Source organism: Dermacentor andersoni, chromosome 2 (assembly GCF_023375885.2).
Source record: "Dermacentor andersoni chromosome 2, qqDerAnde1_hic_scaffold, whole genome shotgun sequence".
Classification (NCBI taxonomy): domain Eukaryota; kingdom Metazoa; phylum Arthropoda; class Arachnida; order Ixodida; family Ixodidae; genus Dermacentor; species Dermacentor andersoni.
This window is the reverse complement of record NC_092815.1, coordinates 160,320,693-160,344,302: the sequence shown is the minus strand read 5'-3', so window position 1 is coordinate 160,344,302 and position 23,610 is coordinate 160,320,693. Positions and strand designations below refer to the sequence as shown.

The 23,610-nt window shown below is 45.2% G+C and overlaps 1 protein-coding gene across 3 annotated transcripts in view; it reads left to right on the top strand.

The window, feature by feature from the left end:
• The window catches only part of fray (oxidative stress responsive kinase frayed), a 274,312-nt gene that overhangs the window by 59,924 nt on the left and 190,778 nt on the right, over positions 1–23,610 (top strand). Inside the window, exon 1 of one of the 3 annotated variants that reach the window (XM_055076085.2) lies at positions 21,664–22,141. The exons of the other annotated variants lie outside the window; for them this stretch is intronic. Within the exon in view, the coding sequence (XP_054932060.1) occupies positions 22,116–22,141 (26 nt within the window). The 5' untranslated portion in view covers positions 21,664–22,115. Of the gene's footprint in view, positions 1–21,663; positions 22,142–23,610 lie in introns of those variants that run through there. 3 annotated transcript variants of the gene reach the window in all.

Here is a 23,610-nt window from a genome sequence, read left to right as displayed (position 1 = left end):
TGACGACAGCGGTGACGTCTAAATCACCGCGACTTACTTGGGAGCCTACCCACTAGATTCTATGGCAGTCGGACCAGTAGCATGACGTCTCACGGATACGAGCATAGAGTTTCATATTAGTATACCTAGAGGGAAATCTGGCGCTGCGATCGTTCAACCATCATGGGAATGATGGGAAGTACAGGCTTCGGATTGGCGTTCTATTGACTGGCGAACTAGTCTACAAGTATTTTTTTTGGCAGTTTTGGTTTAGCTTCAAGCGCACTTGCTGTAACCTGCAGTGGGACAGTGCAACGCAAAGCTCTCTCTGCCTTTGTTATGTTGCTCGAAGTGGCGAGAGCGCGCTGGGCCAGCGACTGGGACGATGTTTGTGTCGCGGTGTGGCGTCGAAGCCCTGACGACAAAGCGACGGCATCGTAAACGTTGAAAGAACATGTTTTGAGCGCTTGGACCTTGGTTTGTTAAGTGTGTTAGGTTGGCACTGTACCGTTACGTGCTTTATGAAACTTCAGAATATGAAAAAGAAGGCACTACTGATACAAGACATATACAGTTGTACTTCTAGTGGCTTGACAATCAAATTTTATTGAGGGCTTCATTATGCATTCCTCGTTTATGTGCTCATTGAAATGCGTGTTTTAGGTCTTTGAGAACACAAACTTACTTGTGGTAGGAAATGTTGCTGCTTCCTGGCTGTAGTCTAGTGTCGCAAAATGGGTAAGTGCAAAGCCACGCCATAACGCTTCGGAAGCGGTACGTCAATATATAATATGATGAAGCATATTTGTAGGAGGCCACTAGCGTCCTAGGTAGCACTGCAGCAGATGTGCTTAAAAGTATGTGAAGACGTTCAGCAATCGTGACAGCCGACGCAACCTTTCGAAAGAGCGAGAGAGAGTTAGCAAGTGCCTGTCGTCTGCGAGAAAAGTCTCGCGTTTGCAGCGAGCAGGCCTCGTAGCAGACGACACTTGTAGCATTCCACTCAAGGGCGCAACACTTTCTCACAATACAACATTTTTATTTCCATAAATACTTGATGAGCATTTTTATATAAGTACGTGCACGATTGTTATTGCTGTTGCAAAAATAAATAAATAATTATTCTTTGTGGTTAAATCAGGAACAGAATCGCACAAGTATGCATACCCTGGTGGGTCCTGGTGACAAACCATAGTAAACCATGCTTCCATCTCAAAGTCATACAAACTTTATGTAGCGTCTTGTACATTATATAACATACTACAGAAATAAAATTAGATTTTACGCGATGATATTTGAGTATAGCTTTGTTTACTGCGCCACAAGCAAACGTCACTAGTCTAAAGATCGAAGTCAATCCGAAGCCTGTACTTCCCATCATTCCCATGTAGGTTGAGGCAGCGCTCATGAGAACCCCCGTAGACACTAGCGCCACATGTCCCTCTAGGTATTTATTTAGAAACTCTATGGATACGAGTGAACAGGCCTTGTGCTATCTATCTAGGTGGTGTTGCTGTAGCACCGGCACATTGGTGAGACGTCACAATTTCTAAAACTTTTTTGCCCATTAAGACCGTCGTGTCTCGGCAAGTTTTTGAAACTTGCCGAGTTCAGTCTTTGGCTCTTTTCGAACGCATTGTAGTCCACGTCTAGCGATAAAAATTAACTAGACTCGAGCAGACGCCGCCCAAATCAATGATGGCACAGCAAGCTGGCGCGGTAACTTCAAGGCGGCGCCGTCAACCGCTTTTCGTTTTTCGCACGTTATCTGGCTTAGCCATTTCACAGTAAGAGTGGGTTGTTCTTGGTATTGCAGAAGGGCTGTTTTACTGATGTAGCTTAAGCAACTTTTTTATCTTTATTGTGCTGTTACATGAGTGCTGAAATCAAATGCTCGCGCTTTCTTTTTCTTTCTTTAATATAGTGCTTTGTTAGCTGCCGGCTTCGTTATAACGGCAACAGACCTAAATTCCTCGAACGTTCAAGCAATAATGGAAAATTGGACACGCTCGCCAAATAAAGCGCGGCTTCTTAGCCAACGGTTCGCTTGAAGGCGTTCCCCTAGACGTCATGAGAATCGCAGTGTAGTGGTCCTGACGTATCACTGACGCACGAGTCCATTGTGGTCGAAGCCATATTGAAAGCTTTATATGACAGCATATATGGGGAGAGAAGGTGTGAAGGGCACTGCGCGTGCCGACAGAGGCGATAGACGCGCAGAGAGAAATAGAAAAGAATGGTCTATATGCGGCGTGCGTCCAGCTTCCGGCGATACGTTCGTTATGTGGCTTGCAGTCACTGTATGCACCTGCAGGATTACCGGTGCATGCTTCAGGAGTTTCTAATACCACGTGACCGCTACCTGCGATTTTCGTGACGTGTACAGAAGCCCATGTAAACGATCCCTACGTCAAGAAGTCACGCTTCATTTATAGCGAGTCTTGAACAGCTCACATTAAAAAGAGATCGCAATGAGCGATTTCCGGCGCACTCGACGAATACTGGCACCTTACTGGAGTTTTGAAGTCGACAAATATCTAATGGAGCAAAATAAACAAAATAGTAAAATTTTGTGACAATACTCACCTAAGTTGCTCGCGCTCGTTGGCCACATTGTCCTGCATAAAGTGAAGTAATATACCCCATCTAATGCTTAAGTTCTCATGGATTCCGCGTTCATTTCTGTAAACAACGCGCTTAGTTCTAACAGAACACGTAAGTTCGTTTCGCAAAGGTGAGCAGTCGTAACCAACAAAATTTTACAAATACTTCCTGCATCATCATAATATTTAACTTATTTCCCGAGTGCTCGCATTAGTGCAAACAATAAACAATATTTTGTGCAAAAGTCACTAAAAATGTTTAGTGTCGACTAAAAGTAATTACGACTGAACTCATCGTTTAGCATGGATGAGTGGAGATCTCGCATTAATGCAACACTTCTTTTTACATTCCATAACGATAAATCTTCTATCCTGGGTATCCTCGGAACTCTCGCACTAACTGCCTCAAAAACAAACAATAATGCCACCTAAAACATATACAAAGATCGTACAATTACATAAATTTTAGATGTCGCCTATTAATAACCGAGCAAAGCGAAACGCAACGCAAAGCGTGGAACGAAGCAAAGCATGTAGCAAAGCAAAGCGTGGAAAACTTCCACGTATACCCCCCCCCCCCCCCCCTTTCGAGCAGCAGGAGCAACACCAGTCACTGAAGGTGCAGTACAATTAATCTGCAGCACGCGTATCGGACAGCACAACCAATACGCGGCTGTGCCTGAACAGAGCAGCTGCCGTGAGCACACTTCCTGCCCGACATCGCCGCGTCAGCGATGCTCTGTGTAGACAGTGCGCTCCCACTCAGTTTAACTGGTCATGCATATACAATGTGTGCGCCAACACGATCGCTCTGAAGAGCCACGTGACTGTTTCCGATCAGCACTACAGTGTAATGGAAGAATGGGTCCTAGCAGTACACGGCGCGCTGTGCTGTATTGCAACAACACAACCTTGGGCTAAACCTGTGGTCCGACTGGTTGGGAGCGGTTCCTCCAAAAAGTTCCAGTTCGGGTTCGGTTCCAAGGTGGCGGAGCAAAATATACGGTTGGCCGCAGCCGAAATATTCCAGTTATTCAGCCGAAAGTTACGATTCAGCTGCTGTTTTCGGTTCCGTTTCGGCCTGTTCGGTTCGACACCCTGCTCCCTGCATTTTTTCTACAGAGCCCGTGGCACATTCTCACTGTCCCTCGTACTCGAAGTGAGCGAGAAAACAATTATAGAGCGCAACTCTTAAGCGTCCGTTCCTGCAGCGAGCGTCGGCGTCGGCGGCGTAACCGAGCGAACGAGCACAGCGAAAGATGAACGCGAATGCGGAGCGAGCGGGGAATGAAAGAAGCGAGGAGGAAAGAGGAGAGGAGGGCGTAGCGCAACCATGAGGAGGGTATGGCGAAAGCGTGAGAAGAAAAGCGTAGCGAGGCACTGATTGCTACGAGATGGCGCCAGCGTAGCACGCTTCGTCTCGGGGGCTGTCGGCGGCGGCTGCTGTGAATCGCGCCCACGCGTCAAGCCTGTTTCACATGATGCGACTTTCATAGCACCGGAAGTGCGATTTCCGTCGCATGCGACGAAAGTCGCAGTAGCAGTGCCGACTCCCCACTTTTCGGCGGCGGCCGACCGGTTGGTCGCAACGTCGCACTGTCGTAGCGATCATTGCGATTTTCCCTCTGAATTGAGCAGAGCGCTATTTCCCGGTTTGTTTTGCGAGATGGCGTTTCGCTCAACAAGTGCAATGCGCGGAGACGTGTGTTGTCGGATACGGTACGTACGCAAAGGGAGAATAAAAACTATTACCGCACATTCCATCCTCCCATTTTTACGCGTTCGTTGACACGCTATGTAGCAAATGAAGTGCATTTTCACCTTTGCTTCATACGCTGTAGACACACCTTTGCGTGTTGTGAATGCTACGGAATGTTCGATCCCCACGAGACGACATGGCCTTTTGCGTTCGTCACAATTTCCATTCGTTGAGTAGCATACAAAAATAGTGCGCACGGAGCAGTTTAAATATTTCCAACCTCGTCAAGGGAAAATGACAAGACAGCAAGGTACCCGAAGTTTCAACGTTGCGCCGAACACGCGACCATTTAGATGCATTCTTTATCTGTCGATTTTTTCACGCGTAAATTTCGCGATGCATCTTGAAAGGTTGCCTCACTTGCTTACTAAATTTGACATGCCGAACGTCCAGGCTATGGTAATGAGTTTCCTGCAATAGCATGTTTAACTCCGTGGCTTAAATAAACAGCGTCGTCAATTTGTTTTCGAATATTTCATGCACGTTAACTTGTATTTCTTCTCTTACGGAGAATTTTTCTCTCCTGCACAGAAACCAATAAACCTTGAATATGTTGCGGACTCTGTTTCCTTATGGCACCTGTATTAACCCTTCCTGTGGACAGTAATTAAACAGTTACATAACATTATTGACTTGCTAATGTGGCGCAGTGACAATGCACCCTCCCGCAACGTCATGTAAAACTCGTGCAACAATGCAAAAATCAGGCAAACAGCCTGTTGTTATGTAGGTGAAACAAAAGCAAATCGGAACTGTACAGTGAAATCAGCCAGTTGCATCCATTCCTGTGAATAATTGCATCCTTCGAATATAGACAGTTCTTGCACGTCCACAGCTAATCAAGTGTGCAGAAATATCCATGCCTAACATGTTTCTAATAACAGTTCCTTATAAGTCTGTGATTACATTTCTTAGTGTGTAAACTCATGTAACGATATCCTCTGTCATTACTACCTTTATAAGTAATGAAGTACCATGCTACTTAAAAGAACATATCACCCTGGGATCTTAAAAGAAAATTCTGCATTTCATTTTTACACAATATGCCGTTTATTCAATAAAGGGTCAAAAACGGCTTTTTTGCATGGACACATTCATTTATTGCAATTTTTACCGACATATAGGCAAGAATGCACATCTGTCGACAACGAAATCGTTCTTTAATTCATTCACCTGCCACTGTGGCTATGATATCCGTCTGCTAACAGAAGGTGAGGGGTTGAATTGCCAGCCGTGACTGTCGTATTTCGATGGGAGTCTCAGGTAAAAAAAAAGCTCTTGCACTTAGATTTAGTTCATCATTCTTTATTAAACCCTTAGGCTTCCAAAGGCTATTGCATAAGTGGGCATGTATATGCAACATCTAACAAGCAATACTTACACCAACCGAAAGCGAGGGGCACAGTTTTAAAACAAGTATCTTTCCGATACTTCGAATGTGGAAAACATTCCGTCAATATGTACTGCTGAACAGCACTGCACAAATAAGCATGATCAGGCATAGTAAGTACTCTATCAGGTAAATGATATTAGACGTGAATGCTTATACAATATCATGCACACAGCAGAAAGAAAAGTTTTTCAAGAGTTGTCCCTTCTGGCTGATATGAGTCAAGGGTAAGTAGCCAAATCTTTATTACAGGGCATTGTGTAATACAGCTTATGAAAGAATGAAGAGAGTGAAGGTGCTTTTAATACGCTACCTTATGCTACTCTAATAGAAGGAATCATGAGCAAGAAAATTTGTGGTAGAGCATTTAAGTTCAACCGTAACTTTTCGAAAGACAGAAAATTCGAGGTGAGGCTTGGAGGTACATTTGGCCCACCCACGCCAAAAGTACCGGCATGCTACAAGAAGTACTATAGCCTATGGGGTACTACGTCCATAGGAAAGCTATCTTAAACAGAAATCTAGTGATGCAGCAAGCTTTCGACAACATTGCAGACTTTCTTAGCCTGTTTGGCCTCCAGTTTTCTGATAAGTCAGCTTACATCAACCTCGAAAATAAGAGTAGAATCAAGAACTACCCCAGACTGCACGTTGTGCTTGACATAACTGGACAAATATAGCCGCAAGCAGTGCTGGGCAGTATCGAAGATACATGTATCTGAGATACTATCTCAGGTACTTTTTGGGTGTCTTGTATCTGTATCACGACACACCTGCCAACACGTGCATCAGTATGTGTATTTCCGATGCATGAAACAATGTATCGTGTAGCTGAAGATACAAGGTACTGCTATCGCAACATCGCCGTGCGACACTATAATAGTTGGGCTGAACTCCGCTTCTCAAGCTGATGCTGCTACCACTAGGCCACCTAGATAAAGCTAAAGGCAGCGCATTCTTTTATCTCTTCACCAGAGCCCTTCAGCGAGGGCAGGCAATGCGGTCTGGTATTGGTGGAACACAGTCACGTGGTGGCGCTCGCGCCATCTTGACAAAAACGGGCGCGGGAACGCCTGCGCGCAGCCGACCTTTTGTTTTCTTTCTTTCTTTTTTTGCTTTTAGTTGCGTCGGTGCCATGATACTTGCTCGTAGTCACCGTACGCTAATGCGTGCGGCATCTCTCGCGCAAATACTGATGCCGCTATAGTGTCGTTATCGGAGCTTCTCTTGCGTGGTGCTTTGTTACGAAGTCTGAAGAATGCAAGAATGGGGTTGCCTTGCATATAGTGGCTTTCACACCTTGTTTCGGAATGAAATTATTGTAGTTAGAGCAAGAAAGAGAAAAAAAAATTAATGAGGGAGTCCACTCTGTGAAGGGGGATGACCAGCGAAGCTGTTTATCGCACGACACAGAGGTGACAGAGAAATTTTAACAAAGGTACGAACATATTTATTGACCCGATCGATGGTCATCATGACGATAGGTACGCACACGCAATCACGTATCACCTTTGTTATTAAATCTGTCCGTCACGTAACACAATGAATGGCTCATATCCCCTTAAGCTGTGGTTGATACACTCGTAAACGCGGCCTCTGCATTGCGACGACAGAAGATAAATTGATGATGATGACGATGATGACCTTAACGTATTTGGCACATACCCACTCAAGGAGATTGACCAAGAGTCGGGCAGATTTTACATATGTGCTAAAGGAACAAATTTAGAAATCTATAATTTTAATGAATAAATTAAAGGGAGTAAAGTCCAAGACGACTCAGTAGACAACGAATTTCTCTATAACGATGCATATATTCCTGCGTAAGTGCCCGAAACAGACGCTTCGAAAGACAGCAGTACCGGAGTGTTCAATGGCAGGCCGAGCTGTCGCGTCGTAATTTGCAATGTCCTTTTTCTCAGGGAGGAGAAACGCCGGCTGTCCAGTAAATAACGTTCCATCGTTTCTAATGCGTTGCAGAAGAAGCACAAAGGGGAAATTGCCAGACCAGATCGGTGCATGTATAAATTTGGGGATGGGGCTCGACATCGCACTCTCGTTAATGTCACTTCTGTTTGGTTTTGCAAAATTTCCTTCTCGAGGGGGATTGTAGGTGGTGTAGTTCCGTGGATGATGTTAGATTTGATTTTGATGTCAAATGCATGTATCTTCTACACCTGACAGACGTGATAAAACCCGTCGTTGGAAGAAGGGTAGACACAGGACCTCTAATAGAGAGATCGTAGGATCCAAAAGCACTGGCATGCCCGCGATAAATTCAGAAGGGCGTTTCACATCGCCTGTTGACGCATGCGTCCGCGCCGTAATGCTCTCAATACCAGGCCTCTGTGCTAGAGGTTCTGCGCTCGAATCCTGCCGTCGGACAATTTTAATAATGTTTGTTTCATCTTTTATTACGCAGTACATTGTTGAAAATGACGAACCTACAAAGTCACGAAGCCGTTTGAAGCTAGCAGCACGAAGTTTAGGTAAATCCATGTACTTCCCACGACTCCCATACTGGGTCAACCGCTCTCTCTGCAGCTCCCGTAGGCACTAGCGCCAGAGTTTCCTCTGTGTGAAACTCTATGGCGCCAATGAGCCAGCTGTGGAAGGAGACGACGCTCGAGCCATTGCTGATGATGATAGTTTTTTGCACAACAGAGCCAGGTGTGGAACAAGACGACGACGACGACGACAATGAACGCGAGTAGTGGCACGAGCGCGGTTGCGCCGAGGGGCGCCAACGAAGAAGACGATGACGCTCGAGCCATTGCTGATGATGATAATTCATGCTCCCAGACGCCCCTAAGCCCCGGATCTGAGCCATATACAGCATCGCCGTAACATTTTGAAATGCTAACAGACGCTTCATTCAAATGAAACAAGGTTGGTCAGGGTTAATAAATTCCGAAGCAAAAGTTTCGTGCATACGCGTGTGCTGCTACATTATATAGATCTGTAATAAGAAATTTGCGAATGTAACGAAGTACCTTATGATACAAATGAAAAGTATCATATCGGACACAATAATTGCGGTAGTACTTTGCATCTGTATCTCAAGTGCTTGTTGCCCTAGTATTTTGTATCGAATCATAATACAATTGCAAAGTGTCTTTGCCCAACCCTGCCGGAAAGTCAACGTCTCCGAATCCTCATCTAGTGTTAAACCAAGACGGCAGAGCCAGCACGTGGGTGAAACAATTCACGCCCGGACACAAATTCTGCACATGGTGAAAAGAATAATATCAAAATAATGGGGGTGGACAAGCGGATACTATAGATAATCGCAGATGCTTTACTTGTGTCCAAGGGATTGTACGGCATTAATTATTAGCAGCACACAAAAAAGACAACTAATCGAACACAGACGTCGGGTACCCACAGGTCTTTCCAACTTTACCATGTTTGAAGACCTCCACGAGAAAGAGCAAACGAACAATCACCTAGACAGAGTAGAGGTGCTGCCTTCGGCACAAATTCTTTGCTTCAAGAGCAGGGAACCTGGTCGCAAGATACTATGCCAACGAGCATATGAGCTGCAGAGACGACAACTCCTCCCTTCAGAAACACAACCTCAGGAGCACCTGCACTCGAAACACAGCAGGCCCATACCGTGCAATGCGGTGGTAAACAATTAGGCCGGAAGCCTATATGAAACTCCCAAATACACCGATGAGGTTGCTAATCATGACGACACAAACAAACATCAGGCACATATAGAATACTGATGTGGCAATAACATTGTAACAGAAGTATGACACTACATAAAATTAAATACCATACAAGTGGGATAATTCCAGGACATCCTACACCCAGACAAGCTAAACTGAAAAGCAATCAAAGCAGCCCTTTCAGTGCAAATTTGCTGGATACAACATCATGCATGCCTGCATGGATTCACCAGAAACTGTCAGGGCCTGCACATGACACAAAATTCAATTACAGTACACATAGCCATGGAGATATTTCATGACACAAGCGGGCTTACGAGCCCGACATAAGAACTGAAAACTGGAGGAGTTGGTGTGTATTCATTACTAACTACAGGCCATCAGACAGACAACGGACAAGAATGAAGCCGTTCGTCTGTGTATTCACTTCGTTCTTGTCATTGTCTTTCTGTTACACTGTAGTTAATGAATTCATGGTGCTGCACAGGAGAAGAACGGTGCCCCCGCACAAGACCCGTATTTCATATCCAAATCTATGCACAGACACACGCGCACATAAATGTTGTAAGGGCGCACAGCATGAAGCAGTATCAAGAGGATGGCACCAGACAGGGATGAGGGCTAACTGCCAACTAAGGTTTAAATAAGACGATTTATGCAGTTTACCAGAAAAAGAATGCAGCGAGAATGCCAGGTAAGAATTGGTGCTCGATGCAACGAAACATAAAAACATTACAGAAAGAAAACACAGATACAAAATTCTAGTGCAAGAAAAAAAAAACGATCAGTGCAATCGCCAGTTCCGCATGCCAGAGCCTTTCATGAAGCATGGTTACTTTTGCAATAGACAAACTGACAGCTTGCTTATGCAAGCAAACTCTTCCAGTTCCATGCCATTAAAAAAAAAGTTTTTTGGAAAGTAGCCCCATGCGCAATTGGTGAACACAATGTATTTTCCCTGGACTTGTACATTTATTTGTATTTTCTCTCGTTCCTGTTGATGTTATTCGGTTTCATAAAGTACTAGTTTTTATCAGGCTTTCTTTCTGTACTACTTTCTGATAGACTTTATAAGTCACTGCAGTTTCACAACAAGCCTTTTGATTAGAAGTTAGCGCACCTTGTTCTTATACTGCTTCACAATATACGCTCTTGCAACATTGCCCAAATAAAAAAATACAAGGTACACAGAAGCATCACAGAGGCCATTGAAGTGGCTTTTGCAGTCTAAAAAAATAAGGAATAGCCTGGCTGCAAACGGCACCAGAGAACGCACAGGACGAACGAGAAAACAGAGGTGGCTGATGAATGCTGGCTGACAAGCAATAAAGCGAACATGTACAAAAAGGAGAAGCAAAAACTAATGTGTTTCCTGACAGGAAACACATCCCTCTTTGACGGAGGACATGTTGGCTCAAGATTCTCCCATCGTTTTTAGATCTACAGCTCCATATTTTCTCTATGCAGCTGATCAGCAGATCTGCACAGAATGCTAGCTTCTTCCTCTACAATGCACGCTCAGATATTGTGCATTATAGAGGAATAAACTAGAATTCTGTGATCGGCTGCCTAGAGAAATTATGGAAACTGTAGATCTAAAAACGATGGGAGAATCTTGTGTCAGCATGGCCTCTGTTGCGCTTTCAGAGATGGATGCGTTTCCTGTTGGCAACTGTACGGAAACGCATAAGTTTTCCATCTCCTTCTTGTGCAGCCTTGATTTATTGCTGTCAACCAACATTTACTCGGTGTGTTCAATAAACTTTCATTTGTTAGTGTGCCTTATGATCGTTTTGGTCTCTAGCAGAAAGGTGTGCATTTCTTTGTTATTGTTTGTTAATTACGGTATAAAGTTCTGCCCTTCTTCCTTTTGTAACCACTTTTTTATTCCCCCTCACCCAATACTACAACCTTGCAGCCTGCGAGCTATATAAATAAATAAATAAATAAATAAATAAATAAATAAGCACATGTCATTCATTTCTCTACACGCACCTCGCGCCATACGTCCCTCAACAAACGTCACTGTGTTGATGTCGCGCAGTGCGTATCCACATTAACTGCCGTTTGCATTTTTGTATGGTTTGTGAACAATGTAGTGCATAAACATTACATGACATTAAGGTTGTAACCTATGTGGTGCATAAACAAACCTTGCAAAAGATAACGTATTGGATTGTTCCAGTTGTTGAAAACAGGGACAAGTGCATATATCAAAGTTACTTTAACAGCATTTAATTGAACACGTGACAAAAACTTCACTTAGCATAGATCGCAACACGTTCACTGACTCTGCACGTTTTTGCTTATTAATGTGGTCGTTACTGCGTGGCCACATCTTGTAGTTCCACAAGAATGGAAGTCAACTCGCCTCATTCCACTTCTCAAATCTGGCAAGTCGCCTTATCACATTTCCTCATACCGTCCGATCGCACTTAACAGCTGTTTCGGAAACACAATGGAAAGAATGATTTTTAACACGTCTTGAATGGTACTTAGAGTACTATGAAATCTACCCAGATGCTATGGCCGGATTCAGACGTGGCCGTTCGTCAACAGACAATGTTGTTGACTTGGTAACATTTGTGCAACACCAAAAGGCCTGTCGACGACTATCTGCTGCTCTGTTTCTAGACGTTAAAGGGGCTTATGATAATGTCACCCATGAAGCCATCCTTAGCGCGTTAGAAGCCATGGACTTGGTGGTAAGATATTTATGTGGGTGTGCAACTACTTACAGAGGAGACCATTCTACGTGCACACAGAAAATGGCCCGACATCCGAGCATTAAGGTGGCCGAGGAGTGCCTCAAGGCGGAGTGCTTAGCCCGACGCTTTTCAATCTGACCCTCATTGGATTAGTTGACAACCTGCCAAACACCGTACGACTTTCCATCTATGCGGACGACATCTGCTTTGGGAATCTGGTGTAACACGACTTCAGCTTCGGGCTCGGCTTCAGAAGGCAGCCACAATGACATGTTGCTACCTTCGTCAACAAGGACTTGAAATTTCATGCGGAAACTGGGCAATGGTGGCATTCACGAGGAAGACAATGTCTGGTTACGGCGTATCTATTAACGGACAACTTATACCATACAGCAGAAGTCACAGGTTCTTGGGAGTCGTAATTGACAGAGACCTGTCTTGGACTCCGCACGTCAATTACGTGAAAAAGCGGCTGACTGCTATCTGTCACCTGTTCAGGTTCCTTGCAGGAAAAAGTTAGGGAGTATCTATACACGCTATGTTATAGTTGTACATGGCGTTGTTCGTTGGGTTCCTGCGATACAGCTTGCCTGCAATATCCAACACCTGCAAGACTAACCTGCGTACGATTCAGAGTATTCAAGCCCAAGCCCTTAAGATATGTCTTGGCTTACCACGCAGTGCATCAACGGCTGAAACCATTGCCCTTGCGCAGGATTACCCAATCACGACGCACACAACCGTTGAGACAATGCGTATGCATCTCAGACATTATGCTAGGACTCCTTCCCACCACCTGGCGAGCCTCACTGCTGAAAGACCCTGCTCGACATTTAGCGCTACTGTCAGTGCACATCGTGCGTCGTTTACTTCAGGGTACGCACCTGCGGCCAAGACAGTGTGTCCTCCGTGGTGTTTGAGCCGTCCACAAGTACTTATAATGATTCCAGGACTACAGAAGACATCAGATCTACCGGCCCCTGCTCTAAAACAGCTGAGCTTACTTCTTTTGCATGAAAAGTGCAGCAACCACGTGCATATCTATACCGATGGATCGACTACGTCGTCCAGTTATGGTGGTGCGGTGGTTATACCAACGCGAGGAATAACACTGCGGTTCAAGATATCGCATGTCACGACCTCAATGGCGGCAGAACTAACGGCTCTGCGTCATGCACTCGAATTCATTGATTCTGAAAGACCTGGAAAATGGGCTGTGTTCTCTGACTCAAAACCGGCATTACAGTGCATGCAGTCAGTTCTCCGACGTGGATGTCATGAACAGTTGACATACGAAATCGTGAGACTTCCCCATCACGTCCAACAAAAAGGTCACGAGGTTGTTTTTCAATGGGTACTTGGCCATTATGGGATCAGTGGCAATGATTCCGCCGATAACGTTGCTCGCACAGCACATCAAGAAGCGCACAACGTTACAATTCCTCTTTAGAGGACAGACGCCGCAAGGCAGCTTCGACACCTGGCACGCAGTCTCTCACTGACCGAGTGAAACTCGCCAACCTTAAGACTTACACGACTGCATCGCTTAAACCCCTCACTGCAACTCCGACCTCCACTTAGACTTCCTCGACGTGAAGCTACGCTTCTCTGTCGCCTTTGGTTAGGAGTTGCCTTCACAAAGGCATACTCTACATTAATTGGAATGACCGACAGTGCAGCATGCAACGTCCTGCGGCACCAAAGAAAATATGGACCACCTGCTGCGCCACTGTGCACGATATACCCCAGAAAGACAAGAGCGTACTAACGCTCTCCAAAAAATGGACAATCGGCCGCTTTCTGTGCAGGTGCTGCTGGAACACTGCCCCCATCGCTCGTCGGCCCATAAAGCGGTGAAGGCGTTTTTGTGCTTCTTGAGGACGACGGGCTTGTGCGAACGTCTCTGACTAATAATGCAATTTCTATTAGACCACCCGCGTCAGCGAACTCACCGCTAATTTCCTTCTTTCCTTCCCTCTTCTCTCTCCCTGTCATCTTTGTTTTCCCCTTTCCCATTCCCCCGGTGTAGGGTAGCCAACCGGTCGTTATTCTGGTTAAACTCCCTGCCTTCTGCTTTTCTCTTTCCTCCTACTTTGGAGATTTGAAAACAAAGCTCGATAAATTGCTTTGTTGCAACATATTTAAAAAATGCGTACATCACTGCGATTACAACACCAGCACTTCTTACAAACACCCGCACTGTAGTATGCGGACAAATGTTCAGGACAAACTCCACGATGTTTGGATCTTGAAACTTATGAAAGTGAACAGTTTCATTCCATGGCTGTTAATGGGAGGGAGAAAGAAAACTTAATTTCCTTCATGACACAAAATCGCATTGATAAGCTTTGATATAGTCACTACTTAGCATTTTCGAAATAATTATAGCTTCCTGTCGACAGTGCAACAGCCTTTCGAGAGCAAAAACAGGAATCAGTTTTTCCAACTTTGAGCATTGAATTTCAGGCAAATTAATCTTCCATAAAATTCTCCAAATTGAATCTGTTTGGGAATACCAGATGGGAACGAACATTGAGGTTTTCCTTTATACTTCGTTACTTTGGCTGAGTAATCTGGTTTCAAATGACTAGCGTTAGCATGTCGTAACAATGTTGATCCAATACTGGTTAGATACATGACTAGCTTAAGAAGTCTGAATGATTGCTTTAAATCACAGTGAAGTAACTATAACATCGAATAACGTTAATAATAATATTATAACAATAATATTTATTTGCACAAAACAGGCTAACTGTGAGCAGCGTGCGAGGCTGATCGGAAAGGTGAAAAACCACACAGCTAGTGCGCCTGCCGGGGGCCTACGTTCCTGCATTATGCATAGCACATATTCAAATGACCTCCTTGTTAGAAGTTCACAGTATACTAACAGTGCGAGACACAGGACAGCAAAGTGGACGACAGGCGTGTCTTTTAGAATGCTGTGATGCCGCGTGCAGGTTTCTACACAAGTGATGGCAGCTGCTAAAAAAAATTTGATGTGCCGGCTATTGCGCTTCTAGAAATATCGAAAATGGACACCTGTGTATATTCACAGCACACGCACCGCGATGGACCAACCAGGCTAGCGGTAAGGTTGAATTTCACAACACAATTGCCTTTCCACGTACAGTAATCACACAGAGATCACTTGCGGCTTCCTTCAGGGGCAGACGTGGGTGTTCATGTTGGTGCTTGTTGTTCCGTTTGGTGCAAGAATATGGTTAGGAGCAGGAACTGCACATGCGCAATCACGAGCAATATACACACATAATTTCTCCAGAAGCTGACGCTGAGCACAGGTGGCGCCAGGATCCCCATTGCGCTGACACGAAGACTTCGCTGCAGCCGACTTCCGAATACAGCATATGCGGTGAGGGTAGCTATTATGGGATTACTGATAGGTTATACTGTAATTTGTTCTAACGCAGGCAGAACGCCACGAACATAGAAGGCACATGAGATGACACATCGCTGAACAACTAGCCGCGAACTGGGGCGCGATCGGACGTCGTTGTTCGAAACGCACGCTTAGTTTGCGTTCAGTTTGGCCTCAGGCGATTGGCCTAGGCTAATTACGCTATATTGAAAAGCCTCCATACTTGTGCTGGCTAATCGGCAGCTTTTAGCACCATATATAATTAGCTTTTTAGGCAACTTTAACACAAAGATCCAGAGTTGAAAATCTTTAAGCATCCTTTACATCCTTTAATCAAACATCACCAAATGCAAGATAATTTGGGCTTGAAACTGCGCTGTTGAGTTTTGGCTACCAATGTATACGACAAATCAGCCGAAGGCAAGAAAGCGGCGAACAAGCAGGCAAATCTTGTCGATGCGAAGGCCCCGACACTCAAGTAACAACATTATACACCTCGACTTTTGCGAGAGAAATGCGTTAGCATTATGTCGAACCTCTTTGAAGTCCCGGACCAATGATTTAAATCGCGTTCACCACATTGCGAATTGGCTGCAGGTGGGATACGAACCCACGGCTTCGCACAACGAGTGCGATGTTCTTACCAATTGAGCTACCGTGGCGCCGTTTTCCCATCCACTTTCTGGGGTATACATGTCTGTCTACTAGAACTAATACTGCATGTGAGTGTTGGCCAGCACCACCACTCAGGACCATGGCAGTGAATGTTGAACATGCTGTCTACGGCCGGTGTCACGCAGTCCGTGAAATTTTCGGATGAAGGCAACTGGTTAATAAACACACACATGCTACCTGAATGTATCAAAGGTGCTGGATTCGATACCCTCGTTCTGTAGTAAGCGCGAAGAAAGGAAACCGAAAGGCCCAATTTGACGTTCTGACGTTGTAACTAATAAAAATCGGGCGTCTCGGTTTCCTTTGTTCGCATATGTATGTATGTATGTATGTATGTATGTATGTATGTATGTATGTATGTATGTATGTATGTATGTATGTATGTATGTATGTATGTATGTATGTGTGTGTGTGTGTGTGTGTGTGTGTGTGTGTGTGTATGTATGTATGTATGTATGTATGTATGTATGTATGTATGTATGTATGTATGTATGTATGTATGTATGTATGTATGTATGTATGTATGTATGTATGTGCACGTAGAGCTGGCTATTCAGCAGCGTTTGGGGTTCTTCAAATAATTACTAGATGGACCAACGCGTTTGCGTAAAGCAAGCGGTTGTGTTTGACGCGAGCCCGTGCACGTGTGACGACAGAAGGCTGCCCGCTGCAATAAACTTGTTCTGTTCGCATTGCAACATGGCGAGGAGCACGCGCTCTAGCACTAGCGCATCCTCCAGCTTTTTCTATTATTAGCGGGACTCCACGTGGTCTATAGACCGTTTTTATCGGTGAGGAGGCACGTAGCCTCGCAACAAAGCGCCGCGCCGCTCTCCTCTTCGCACTAGTGTGTATACGTGCGGATCGCCGTTTCTACCAGCGGCAGCTTGGAACGGTAGCGGTGTGACTGCGAATTAGTGCGACTCTAACGTGTGCCGTCTGTGATCGCTGCGACCGTTCACGAATGCCCAGTATAGTGTATTTGATTGCGTATTTTTGCAATGTTGTATATTATTTTCATAAACAGTATTCCTTTTGCTCTGTTAATGGTAACAGGTGTTCGTGTGCCTTCAGATATTGCTTTGTATTCCCTTTGCCTTGAATATTGTATAACACGGCAATCTTTTTATAGCGATGTTCCTATTGGAAATTTGTACTTTTTATGTCTTTACTGTTTAAAATGCCCCCCCCCCCCCCTTACTTCATGCCCTGCCATAGGGCCTGTAAGGTTCTTTTGAATAAATAAATAAATAAATAAATAAATATCCGATGGCTCAAGGTAAACGGGCTACCACTGTGCTGTATTCGGCTGGAAAAGTAACTTTCCGAAGCGAATGTCAAGTGCACTTCGGCCGTGGCGACTCCGTGGACTAAGCCGCTGCTTTTGCAGGGAAGCGTCGGCTTTGGATTTCCAGCATAAACAGAAAGCCCTTGACGTAATCAGCTTCGTCGCCTTTATGATCAGAAGATATTGTTTCCAATAAGTACATGGCGATGAATTCGGCACCCATGCTCAAACTATGAACGAGAAGTGCGTATTCGGGTTAATCAACTCAGGGCAAATGGACAAAGTCGGCTATTTCTTCATGCACGCACATTAAAGTCCTGTTCAAGTGTGTCGTAAAATTATGCTTGGAAACCAAAGTACCGGTTGATTTTGACCGGGGAAGTATTATGAAAACAGTATGTGCCGATGAAGAGAATGAAGGTGCCTTCTTTATCGTTCTTTAGCCCGAGCCATGTAGTACCATGTGCCGGCCGCCCATAGACGGCGCTGCGATCGCAAAATGGCGGCGCCCTCGATAAAACGGTCTATAGGATAGTAAATTAAGATTCTGCCACCACGAGTCGCTAGTGTATAGTTTATATTTCTTTCTGATTACGCCACGTTCCACTCAGATCGACTAATTAAAAAAAAAACATCTTCCTTGTGTGCTTGGATAAGGAAATCAGCGTTGGACCCAAGATAAAGCTTCTTAATAGTGGGCTTGGCTTGACTTGGCGGAAGGGGAGAAGAATCAAAATCAAATCAAATCAAAAGCCGCAATTGGCTTTAGAGAGGACTATGCCCCATAAGCATTGCAAGCGGCGCATGCGAGTATATATTGTTTTAAATGCGTGCGTGGTAACGTACAGTGCTCAGCGATTGAAACGTGATATTCGGACAACATGGCGGCCGGTACTTTCCTGCGCCACCGGTGGGCGCTGGTGACACTGAGATGATGCATTTTTGTGTCACATGAAAGCGAAAATCGTTTTAATGCATCGTAACTGCATTCGGCCTCCTCAGCGATCACCCAGCTATCACCGGTGGCGCAATAAGCAGCGGCCGCCATGCTGTCTATGTATCGCGTTTCAGTCTCTGAGCGCTGTACATGACACATACAGAACACACACATAATGTACACACGCATATATATATATATATACAATATCTCAAACAGCTTGAAGCATGTGGCTATTGGATGAAGTATATGGTTATTGGATGATGATAGTTGCAAATGTGCGCGCAACGACATTGTAATCGTGTAATCGCGATTGTGCAAATGGTAAATACAGCACAAGGAAACTCATACCGATTACCAATTCGCTCACCGATTATTGAACGACTCTGACGGAAGCTAACCGTGTTCTTTCTGTAAACGTAACCAGGGGAAGAAAGTTACCGCTTTGAAAGCGCACACGAGTGAAACTGGTTGCACGTTTTTATTTTATTTTTATTTTTTAACATGCCAACACAAGGAACTATGCTTTCCCACTTGAAAAACCTCTTCGAAAAAAAGATTAACATTTGCCCCTATGTGTGCGAATATTCAAAATTTGGGGCCCGAACCTAGCTTCTATGTCTTTTTCCATCTCTCTCTCTCTCTCTAGCAGAAAATTACTGAAAATCTATGTTTGCTCGAACCTGCACGAGCCCATGCAAAGGGTATAGCTGCCCATTGGCCGGCTGATGGTATGCCGTAGCTCTCGCATCAAAGAGCAATATTTAGGCAAACCTCACCTAGCATAAAGTTCGAACATCGGCGTAGCCAGCACATCACTATGGATTTAGAAGAGAACATTGGGTAGGGGATGGTGGAGAAGGAGGAGGGGGGTCGTAGGCGCTTGGCGTAACGCCTACAACCGAAGCATACAAACACATGAGAGATTGGTTTATTTCGGCCCTTTGCGACTCTGGGGAATTCATTGCTTCGCAAAGAAATTACAATTTCGGCCCATGATTTCCTTCGTGATAACACTTTCCTCCGGTGAGAATCCAACCTGTTCAAAGGCACTTAAATTCTGCCCCCGATGTGTCAGAAAAGCTGAGGTTTTGTCGCTCAAGCTTTCTTCTGGTTACCAAACTACACCAGCGAGGTTTCTTCAGCAGCTGAAGTGCCAGTGACGGACATTTTGAGCGGGTGTTTTTTTTTTGTAATTCTGACGCATTAAGGACCCACCGTGGTTGCTTAGTGGCTATTGGGCTCCTAAGCACGAGGTCGCGGGATCGAATCCCGGCCATGGCGACCACATTTCGATGGGGGCGAAATGCGAAAACACCGGTGTACTTAGATATAGGTGCACGTTAAAGAACCTCAGGTGGTCTAAATTTCTGGAGTCCCCCACTACGGCGTGCCTCATAATCAGAAAGTGGTTTTGGCACGTAAAACCCCATAATATAATTTTTAACGCATTAAGGTCTACGAGGCGCTGAAGCTTAACGAAAACATCTTCCAGCGAGAAAATAAGTTGAACTGCTAATCTTATTGCGAGGGTTCGAGTGTATATTTGAAAAGTGTTTACAAATTATGTAATTACAAATTATGGCTCAAGAGTCCCGATGTCGGACACACTGCAAGTTGCTGCCGCGTAGACGCGTGCTTTGCCATTGATTTCGATATGGCTCACGCTTGCCTCGCTCGTAATGAGAAGACGCGACAACAATGGCTGGCATCGGCTCATCACTTTTACAGAATCTTTCATTCATAACGAAGTTGACAGAATAGTTAGAATAACAGTTTTGGTAGAGGAATCCGTATCGCTCACATATCAGGCTAGTTGCCGTGCTGTCGCATTGTAGACAATTCGGACAAAGGAGTCACAAGAAGACGGACACTGATCGATGCATCGTTAGCATCCTTAGGATTATCTTCCCTGCAAATGTTTTCATTAATTAATTAATTTATGTATTTATGTATTTATTTATTTATTTGCTCTAGAGCATAGAGAACTTAAGTTTCCTAGATACTGTCTACCTCACTCTCTCCTCAGCAGCCGATGTATAATAAACGAAACAGTGGGCGAACAATGAAAGCGTTAGCCTTCATCCAGGATTAGCTGAGCTAATTGTGTGATAGCTGCGCGCTCTCTATTAGAATGTTCGCACTTCTTTTACCCAGTCGTTACCTTGCTCTTTTCTATCCGGTTAGGCATCGCGTACTTGGAAGAGAAAGAACTATGTATACTCTTCCAGGTGAAAAAACAGTGAACTGTGGATTCAGACCTTCACGAAGACAAGCCCACTTATCAATAGTAATGTCAAAGATTGGGCTAATTGGTTCTGCACGATACCAAGCAAAACATCGCGAACTTTCGACGAGGGCAAAACCATAGAACAGACAAGGACAAGCGCTGTCCTTGTCTGTTCCTTAATGTTTTTATTCCCTTGCCATAAAGTTGCGCAATTATAATTTGAATCACTTATCACCACACTTGTTGCTGGCTTTGTCGGTTCGCACTTGTTGTGGCATAAAAAACGTGAGACAGAGTCAGAGCGTCTACCACCATCAAGAAAGCCGGGAGACCTCTCCCTACATCCTCTGTTATTTTTTCGTGCCTTTGCTTTATCTCTCGGTTATTCTTTCCATTCTTCATTTCACCTTACCCTACCCCCCGTGCAGAGATGCAAACGAGAATCTCTTCCGTTTAACCTCCTTGCCTTCGCTACCCTGCTTGTCTCTCTCTCTCTCTCTCTCTGGAAAACCGGGCATTTTCAGGGAATTTCCCAGTTCACGAAAATGGCAGGAAAAAAAAAAAAAACTCAATTTTCACTTTGGTCAAATGAACCCTAGGTAATCCTCCAAACTGGGTGTCATTTGCTGGCTTTGTGAGTTCAAGCCTGCAGTCCGTGTGGTTGGAGTATCGCGAAACGCGTGAATCAGTCAAATCTGGTAGTGCATTCGTATTTAGTTACACCTTACCGCCAGTAGCCGTGGAAAATCATGTGCTGGCCTGGCAACTCGGCAAGCTATATGCAACTTTTTTTTTTTATTCCTCGCGCATGAACATCCAGCGTCATAGATTGCCCGGGAAATTTCGTTAAACAAAACATGAAAATGTCAACGTGGTATAGTCGCCCTGAATATGAAGAACTGATATCGTTTCCTAATATCGTTTCGTGCCTTTCTACACCACGTCGAGTCCACTGGCCAAGAGGTTGGCTTCAGGCTGATACTTTCCTTCTTCGCCCACTTTGGATCAATTGTCGCATTGTGTAGCTGAGATTAAATAGCTCTCCAATAAGGTGGAAGCCACCTCCACGTACCGAGCTGGGCGCTTGTTCTTTATCTTCAGCATGCGTCGGACAGCCGTACAAACCAATCCTACGTACAACACTACAGGCCGCACGATACCCCATTGATATCAAGCCAGTCCGTGTCTCGAGAGCAACGGCGATTGGGACACTGCGGTTTATCGCCTAGCGTGTCGCAACACCGCCGCGATCACGGGGGAAAAAAAAGAAGAAAAAAAGAAGAGAGAGAAAAGCGGCATCTCAAGACGAAAAGCCCCGGCAACGCATACGCAACTTTCCCTCCATGCAAGCGGCTGCAACTCGGAGGAACCAAGTTGGCTGAACGTATATCTGTCGGTTTTTATCATCACGTGGCAACGTGGCGACCGGCAGGTTACCCGGCGAGCAGATCGGTTCGGTGTACTTGTAAAGTGCTCCTGTTGAAAAACTCCCAAGGATGGTGATGCGAGCGATGCAGGACAAGTAAGTGCTCCTCACATATTGACACTGGCGGTCGGGCTATGCGACATCGATTTCTGGAGTTATAACTCTGGGAAAAAACAGAATAACACATCCTCCTTTCTGCAGACTGGCTTGTTTTTATCAAGACTCACGCGTACTGACGGTAAGCATTCTTGCATCGATCGTCAGTCAATATGTTGAGTCAAGGCAGGCCTCGACTACACCGTCGTTGGTTTTCTGTTAGCTTTCCTGGCCAACGTTAAGGCGACACTTCAAGGCTCAGCGTCGGTCGACCGCCAGCTGACGCGGCAGTCTCCGCAATGCTTACACGTGCATAGTTTTATACGCTTTGGCGGCTCGAAAGCGTCAGAGAGAAATTAGCTCAAATCTTTAGACTGTGAAAACGGATAAGCACGTTGGTAGTTGAGATGACGAAATCCTGACGCTGGATGCGTGTTTGCAAATGGTCGGCCGTGCATGTGATTTAGACAGCTGCGTGGTGGTACGGGCACGCGTTCGTTTCATCGGGCGAGCCCGTCGAAAACGCGCGTCTCCATATCATGCGAGCTTGGTGTCAGACAGGTGTCGCATTACTCACAACAGCCAGCGTGCGACGTCTTAGTAGAATAACAAGAAAATTTCGAAAGTTTCCGGCTGCGTCTTTTGTCTACCAGCATGCTGAACCCGCTGAATCGATGCATGTCGGGTGTGTATATACCGGTCATTGATCACTTCCTCTTGGATACCAGCGTCGTTGTCGAGTTCCGTTCACGTGGCACAGAATAAACATGGGCAGAAAGAATGCAGATGTCGCTTCACACGTGCACCAACAAACAGTTATCACTTCCCCTTATCTTTACTTCTTTTTTGGGGGGGCACGACAATGCGTGCGCACTCTTTTGAAGCACAGTGAGCGAGATAACATCGCGGAGCGTGTTGAACAAAGCATTAGCAGAATACAACGGAACTGATTCGTCCGTGGCATAAATTGACAGCAGGAGCACAGAAGAGGATATTATGCGAATAAAAGTGTACAAGTGGTTTACGTAGGCAAGACTCGGCGCCGGTATCACGTTCGGCTTATTGTCGAGCGAAGGGCACGTAGGTAACACAAACCTATGCCGTGTGACCAATTAGTGACTATATTGGTGCCCGTTATCCTCCTATTCTAACCATAGCTCGTGCCAATCTGAGCCCACGAGCTCTTGCTTCTTGGGTCCGGAAAAGTAGGTGTCCACGTTGGCGCATGCACAGCGCATGGGCTTTCTTTTCCGGTCCGCGCAATTGCGCTCAATTAACAGTTGCTTGCTGCCCATCAATCCATTTGCGAAACTGCTAAAGTTTACCTGAATATTGTTGAATGTTCTTGTTCATATTTACGAGAAGTTTATAGGGGTATTACTCAGGCTCGCGCGTGCGCACCTGACCCTTCTCTGGATCGCACAGCGCCGATGGAGCGGCAATCGCTCGCTAGCACTTTCGCAGCAGCC